The 8,168-nt window shown below is 30.0% G+C and overlaps 1 protein-coding gene across 1 annotated transcript; it reads right to left on the minus strand.

Moving 5' to 3' along the window:
- Positions 1–4,703: 4,703 nt before the first annotated feature.
- Positions 4,704–7,127, minus strand: LOC108783598 (putative nuclease HARBI1). Its single transcript, XM_018552199.1, has 5 exons — positions 7,115–7,127; positions 5,733–5,977; positions 5,336–5,632; positions 5,021–5,228; positions 4,704–4,785 (listed from the first exon to the last, which is right to left on the minus strand). The coding sequence occupies exons 1-4, from the start codon at positions 7,125–7,127 to the stop codon at positions 5,220–5,222; spliced, it is 564 nt and encodes a 187-aa protein (XP_018407701.1). The 3' UTR covers positions 4,704–4,785; positions 5,021–5,219.
- Between the last annotated feature and the right edge of the window lie 1,041 nt (positions 7,128–8,168).

Raw genomic sequence — 8,168 nt, forward strand, 5'->3', positions numbered from 1 at the left:
AAGAAATTTACAAAACGCTTCCTGAGGATATCGAGGATTTAGATGCGAAATTGCGACACGCTATTTGGGCCATCGAAGAAAATGTTATGGACAACGTTCAAGCAAACTTGTTAAGACGAATGAGAGCTTGCGTTAGGATGAATGGTGCTCACTTTGAGCACCTGCTGTAAAATCCGCTCTTTTTAGAGCGATAGAAAATAACCCGCTCTTTTCAAAGCGATAGAAAATAACCCGCTCTTTTCAGAGCGATACAAAATATCCCGCTCTTTTCAGAGCGATACAAAATAACCCGCTCTTTTCAGAGCGATACAAAATATCCCGCTCTTTTCAGAGCGATACAAAATAACCCGCTCTTTTCAGAGTGATACAAAATAACCCGCTCTTTTCAGAGCGATACAAAGTAACCCGCTCTTTTCAGAGCGATACAAAATATCCCGCTCTTTTCAGAGCGATGCAAAATAACCCGCTCTTTTCAGAGCGCCCAATACATTTTTACGTAGAATATTTTACATTCGCAGAAATATGAGAGAAAGCAAGAGATTAAACATCGATTGATTAACGTCCTCTCATAATATGAAATACAAACAAACGGTCTTTTTTTTATTCCTGCACTGTCTAAACATACCTTTGCTTCACTTCAATTTATTGCACCGTGTGCACCAATGCGGACAGTGCAGGAATAAAGAAAATATGATGTAAGGAGGCTAAACGAAACCTAACCTACAGCGTCGTGTGCATTCACGAACACACCAGTTCCAACTTAACCCGTTGACTTGTTGACATCGCGTAACCTCCGTGTTGAGTAATTTTAACTCGTCGAATAATTATTCGGTAGTGTTTTATTGTGATTAACCGTAGTAATGAAAATAATTTCGTCATTTTGCTTTCCTTCTTTCAAGCAACAAGCAATTTCCGTCGCTGAACAATTAATCGGGAGTGATTCATCGGTTTGTATGTAAAAGATTCGTATGTAAAAATCAATCAAGTGCGTGAATAAATCCGTGATAGTATTGATACGCGATGCAACTTATAAAAGGAGGAAAGCCTTTGATTATTGATTACTGTAATCTGTTTCTTTCTTGGATTAATTCTCAATCGCTAATTAATTAATCGGTAGTGATTAATAATAACAAACTGATAAGTTCGTTAATAAATCGATCAAATGTATGTGAATTTGTGTAAAGTGATACGTGACATAATTAATGTGACAGAAAAAAGTTTATTATTATTCGGTGTTGTGGATTTGTGTGAGAATCTTGTCGGAATCCACAAACATTGCATTCTGCCTTTTTCCAGCTCGATTACATCCCTACAAGGTATGTATGTGTGCGTGCGTGCGTGCGTGCGTGCGTGCGTGCGTGCGTGCGTGCGTGCGTGCGTGCGTGCGTGCGTGCGTGCGTGCGTGCGTGTGAGGAGAAGATACGCGCGTATTATCGTAACACGCGTTTCGTACGTAGCGAGCAGCTGATAGCAATCCGGCGCCCGCGTTGACTGATGAGTTGCGCCGCCCCTGCCTGCCTTCCGTACGCGACCCGTAATTAGCTAACTATTTTAGTTTATAATTCAAAATCTATGCTTCGGATAAAATTTTGACAAAGGAAAAAATATCTTAAAATCATCTCAGGAATACGTCATTTTAAGGACAAACGTTTTTTCTGATTCACCCTGTATAGACCATGGCCTAAATGCACAGTGTAAACGTGGCCAATGGCTACGTTTCTTTTTTTTCGTATTATTTCTTTTCGTATTAGTTAAACAAAATTTGTTTGTATATATTTAGAAATATTAATAGATTTTTTGTATGTACAAACTAAATTTTGTTGTGACTACATTGACTACATTTAAGTAAAGGACTGTAATTATTTTATATCTTAACACTAGAACGGCCAGTAATATTTCGGAAAAATTACCAAAGGCAGCAATAAAATATTATTCTCTATCTTTGTTACTGGTTAATAAAAAATTTTTTTATATTATTTGTATCATTAGGATTGTTTGTATTCACATATTTTTAATATTCTGTACTCTATATTTAATACTAGAAAGAAAAAAAATTGAAATAATAGTGGAGCCAAAATGGTATTATTGGCGGTTTTAGTGTTAATAAAAATCTGTTTTTATTTTGTATATATGTTACATAGAGAGAAATTTTATACTTTAAGGTATAAACAATATCAAATCTTATTAGACTGTGAGAGTTTAAATTAAATACCGATAAGAACAAGCTATTTACGGTCAAGGTGGTTCTTGGATGCTTATTTATAATTTCGACGCGCAATTAAGAATTACATACGTAGTATATAAATTCACACGAAATTATAATTTAGAAGCATCCAAGATTCAGCTTGACTGTAAATAGCTTATACTTATTGGTATTTAGTTTAAGATATAAGTTTTGAATTTTTTATTTTATATTTGTTACATAAAGAAACAGTCTATACTTATTTACAATATAAGATATAAGAGATAAGTCATTGTATCGTCTTTTACTGTTGAATACGGACACATATTTATTACAGTCAGTCTTTCTAGTATGATTAAATTGTGAATTTAATTATGAAATAATGTTTTTGTCTACCAACAGAGACATATTTCTGATTTTTCGGAATTTCATTACACAACTCCACATCCATTATCTACGATGAATTTACCTCTAGTTGGTGCACAGGAACATTTTGTCGTTCAACAAGAATTGATTCTACTACTTGCATTCTAACTCGGAGTAAATGGAGTATTGGTTTATTATTATTTCGTCGCTGAAGATAGTCTAAATTGCAGACCGAAACGTTTGACGGAACATCTTATATTAATTTGTAAGATTATTAAAATTTTTTCGCATTGTTAACTGCGTTTGACTCTTTATAGCCTTTAATTTATGTTTGTTTATTTGTTTATAAGAGATAAGGTATAAGCCTTGAATTTTTTATTTTATATTTGTTACATAAAGAAACAGTCTATACTTATTTACAATATAAGAGATAAGGTATAAGCTTTGAATTTTTTATTTTATATTTGTTACATAAAGAAACAGTCTATACTTATTTACAATATAAGAGATAAGGTATAAGCTTTGAATTTTTTATTTTATATTTGTTACATAAAGAAACAGTCTATACTTATTTACAATATAAGAGATAAGGTATAAGCTTTGAATTTTTTATTTTATATTTGTTACATAAAGAAACAGTTAATACTTATTTAAAATGTAAGTTTTAAATTTAGTAAGTTTATATATCAAAAATTACAGCATACGAGGTTCACACGTAATTCACATTACATATGTAAGTGTTAATATATATGTATAATACTGATATTTAAATATGCTATTAAATTAATAAACGCTGTTCTATTATATTTAAAGTATTTCAGTTTCTAATATTTAATTATAATTTCGGTAAATATCTAGAAAAGGGGAGCCCCCCCCGATGATCTTGACCTTGACATATGTTGTCAAGGTAATGACCCTAAGTGACCTCCCGCAGGTTTTAGGTGGCGGTCGCTGTCCGTTAAAAAGTTATTAACAAAAAAAGTTTCAAAATTAACGTACCATTTCTGCCATATATGTATTATAACAAGTACTATCTCCTTCCGTTTAGAAACGTTAAACTTTCCACGCGAAGTAACTCTTACCTCCCCCAACCCCCTGCGAAGGGGCGTGTGACTTCTACGATTGTACTGTTGCTATGATAGTACTGTCGGGACAGACCTCTGTGACGGTGTGGGTGCGTTATCTATCCGATTTCAAGACAAGCAAACGTAGAAATGTTAATTCATGTCTTAATTCAAAGAACCAGAAAATGGATAGAATAACATTAGTATGTGAAAAGGAACTAGAGTTAGCAGAGAACAAAATTGATCATGAAATTGCGATGTGTAAGCTGAAAAAAGAACGAGAAGTGTTTATTAATCAAATGACAGTTAAAAAATTAATTCTAGAAAAAAGAGAATTACAGGAAAGAGTCAAATTAACAAAATTTCGCGCTAAAAGAGAAATGTTAGTAATGAATTACTTTTAAGTAAAGAAAACATTACTTTTAAACTTTACTTAAAAATTTTTTTTTTTATTTTAGGGGAGAACAGTATGTTTCGGATAATGAGTGATGTAAGCGATATTGATACAAATATGTGACTGCTGGCTATTGACTTATATATTACTTATATTTACTTATATATTACTTGTATTTACTTATATATTACTTGTATTTACTTATATATTATATTACTTATATATTATATTTACTTATTGACTATTAAGTATAAAGCTAATATAAATTGTTATTTTATTTTTAAATTATGTTAGTTGAAAAAGATAAATAACAGTACTAATTGATAAAAGAATAATTTTATTTTTTAAATATAGATAGACATGAGAATATAATGGATGCACCGATTATGTATGTCAGTATTATGTATCAGTATTATATATTTATTGTTAAAAAACTGCAATAAAACATAATAGTATAATAAAGCATAAATATAAAAGTTAATGAAATAAATCTCGAACTACATTTTGCCTAACAATATGACCATCACCAGGTTGCCAATGAGGTTCTTGATAATGCAGCTCTTCATCATTTTCCATTACTGCATCAGGTTCTGGTTCCTCTGGTAGAATGTACTCGAAAATATCGCGACAAATTATGCAAAACTGCACATGCTGATACAACTGCAGTACATGTGATGAGTTTTAAAGATAATACTCTCGATAAGCAAGGAAATCGTCTTTTCCATTCTCCAAATGTTCTTTCAACAGTTATTCGTGTTCTTAATTGAATTTCATTAAATCTGCAAAAAAAATATTACTTGCAAATAAATTTTTATTTCAGCTAAAATTCTTTTTTGCCATGATTTATAATACTTGATTAATAACATCAAAAGGAAAAAATACTTGAAATTCTTGTAAAATAAGAAATAAAAATAAAGAAAATATATTTTTATAGAATGACACTCAATTGATCAAGCAAATATGTAAAGTAGTCTACTTTTACTCTAACTTCTGCTCTAATTTTGCTTCTCTAACCTCTGTTCTTCTTCGTTTTGTGGATTTCTGAATGGTGTTAAAAGAAATGGAAGAGCAGGATATCCTGAAACTCCTACTAACATTCCTATTAATTCACGTTGTTGATACCGCATAAAAAGTCTAGAATTTTGGAAAATTCTACTGTCGTGTTGACTTCCTGGCCATTCAGGAACAAGATCTAAAAATTCCATCTGCGGTCCTACAACAGCTTTGCACAAAAAGACAATAAATACGATAAAAATAAAGTGTATATGTAATATACGTGAAATAAGCATTGTTAAACATTATTAATAAACATTGCTTTTGTTAATTTACCTGGACATTTAAAGAAAAATATCCTTTTCTATTTCTGTACATTTCATCTAATCCTTGAAAATTATTACCGAATAGTCTTATATGAATACAGTCTATCGCTCCATCAATACAAGGAAGTCCTATAGCTCCGTGTCCATATCCTAATGTTTTAAACAATCTTCTATTTTCTTGTATAGTTGCTTGGTTTGTTGGAAATTTGACATAAGTATTTAAATAAGCTGCTAATATAACAGTTACCCTAAACATGATTCTACTAATTGTAGATTGTGGTAATTCCATAAGATCTCCGTTTACTTTCTAAATTACAAGATAAAAATAATACAATTATTTGTATCTTTTTTTTTTTTAAAGAGATATAATGTAGCTGAAAGAGATATAATATAAATAAATAATTTACCTGAAAAGAAGCAGTAGCATAAAATCTTAAACAAATAAGCAGCTGGAAAACTGGTTCAATTGGAAGACCTCGCTTATCAGGCTTTCTTAAACCATCTATAACCAAAGATAGTAGTCCATGCATAGCAGAATGTTTTGAAAATCTGTATCTTATGTGAAATTCATGTTCACGATAGGCTGTGAATGGATTAGTAGCATCTCGTACATATCGTTTATCACGTATTATACCAATACCATTTTCTTCATCTGAAGAGGAATCAGAATCATCAAATAAATTAATGTCAAACTGGCCTAATATATTTAATTCCATAATGTGTGTTTATCTGAAATGTATAATAAATAATTAATATCTTAATTATATAAAAATAGATTTAAAAGTTATATAATTATATTGTATATGTTTATAATACGTTATATATTAGGTGTAGTAAAAAAAAATCCATTATTTTTGCATGAAATCTATTGGAAAAATAATAGATTTCTTTTTAATTAATAATAATAATTACTTGAAACTACTTATGATCAAATGTAAAAATATAAATCAAATGCCTAGTCACAGTTTCAATAAGAAATCGTCTTCGGACAAAGTATTGAACTATACTAAATTTCTTAAGGCCTTTGCACGTAAAAAAGCGTTAACCGTAACTTTAACCTTCCTTTTGTTGTTTGACCCAAATTATCTCTTTTCTAAACATCAGAAACGAAAACTGCGACCGCCAGTGCCAAAATAGTGTATAATATAAATAACCTGATAGCTTTCCTATTGGTTGGCATTAAGGCGTTAAATGTAAAATTCCAACATGACGAAATTTTTACGACTAACTTTAAAATTACGATTACGGAATTTCACTTGCATTGCTCCATCTGATTGTGTACGTGTTGGAAACTACTAAAATTACAGTTACGGTTAACGTTTTTTTTTACGTGCAAAGGCCTTTATTGTTTGAATGTGAGGTATGTATTTTTGTTAGTTCACCCAATAACAGATATACAAATATTTGTAATAATTCTACCATAACTATATGCTTTTCCGTTTCTTTTTCTCTAAAAATATGAAAAAAATAAAAAATAAATAGAAGAAATTATTAATACACACACAAATAAGAACTAAATACTATACTTTTTTATTTCAAGACCGTCTTAAGTCCATGATTTACTGGACTCGACCAAGACTGGCTCAAGATCGGACTTACCCAGCAAACACGACTTAGCACTGTTATATAATTTTTTTTGTCATTTTACAAATGTCTCTGTTTTATAACAATGAGACAGCTTTATGGCGTAAACGATATATTTTGATGTAAATATGATCATTTTGTTACATGTCTTCGTTATATATTTAGCATATAACAAAGTTATATAAATTAAAAGTAATTATGTTACATCCATGTACCATTCTATGAATGATACATATCAAATACAAAATACATTTACATCACAAAGCTGTATCGGAAAAGATATAAATTATACATATATTTTGGTTATTTCTGCAGGATGTATACTGTAGTCTGTAACAGTTATATCACTAAAATGATGAGATTGTACTTTCCTATAGAATTACATCACTACGATGTAACATAATTTCCATCACAAAGCCGTAACGGAAAAAGATATAAATTATACGTACTTTGGTTACTTCTGCAGGATGTATACTGTAGTCTGTAACAGTTATATCATTAAAATGATGAGATTGTACTTTCCTATAGAATTACATCACTACGATGTAACATAATTTCCATCACAAAGCCGTAACGGAAAAAGATATAAATTATACATACTTCGGTTACTTCTGCAGGATGTATACTGTAGTCTGTAACAGTTATATCACTAAAATGATGAGATTTTACTTTCCTATAGAATTACATCACTACGATGTAACATAATTTCATAAATTATACGTCACTTTTTTACAATGTTTCAGCATGCAAATATTTTTACACTATTGCAGATTTTGTACATTAAAAAAAGTGACTTAATTGTTGTATAAACAAATCAAGAGACAACAAATGTGATAATTTGGTAAGAAAATGATCGATTAGTTACTATTGCAAATTATTTCTCATTATTCGTTCATATAATCAAAATAATCAATATCGCAAATAAAGTATATATCTAAAAGATAGGTTAAGGTTCTATATAATTTGCTTATATTATATAGGATAGTTACTCTATTATGAGCGCAAAATATTCCTAGAATATATAAATATTATTAAAAAATTAAAGTAAGTTATTATAATATATTTTGAGAATATTGTATAACATTTTTTTAATTTTATGATAGTATTCAGGGAATGGAAAGTTACTTTTTAAAAATAACTCGTTACAGTTACTCGTTACCGAGTAAAAAATGTAACTAGTTACAGTTACAGTTATCGCTTTTTAAAAGTAACTCGTTACAGTTACCGTTACTTGAAAAATAACTTTTCGTTACTTTTCC

This window comes from Cyphomyrmex costatus, unplaced genomic scaffold (assembly GCF_001594065.2).
Source record: "Cyphomyrmex costatus isolate MS0001 unplaced genomic scaffold, Ccosl1.0 scaffold1565, whole genome shotgun sequence".
In the NCBI taxonomy this organism is placed as follows: domain Eukaryota; kingdom Metazoa; phylum Arthropoda; class Insecta; order Hymenoptera; family Formicidae; genus Cyphomyrmex; species Cyphomyrmex costatus.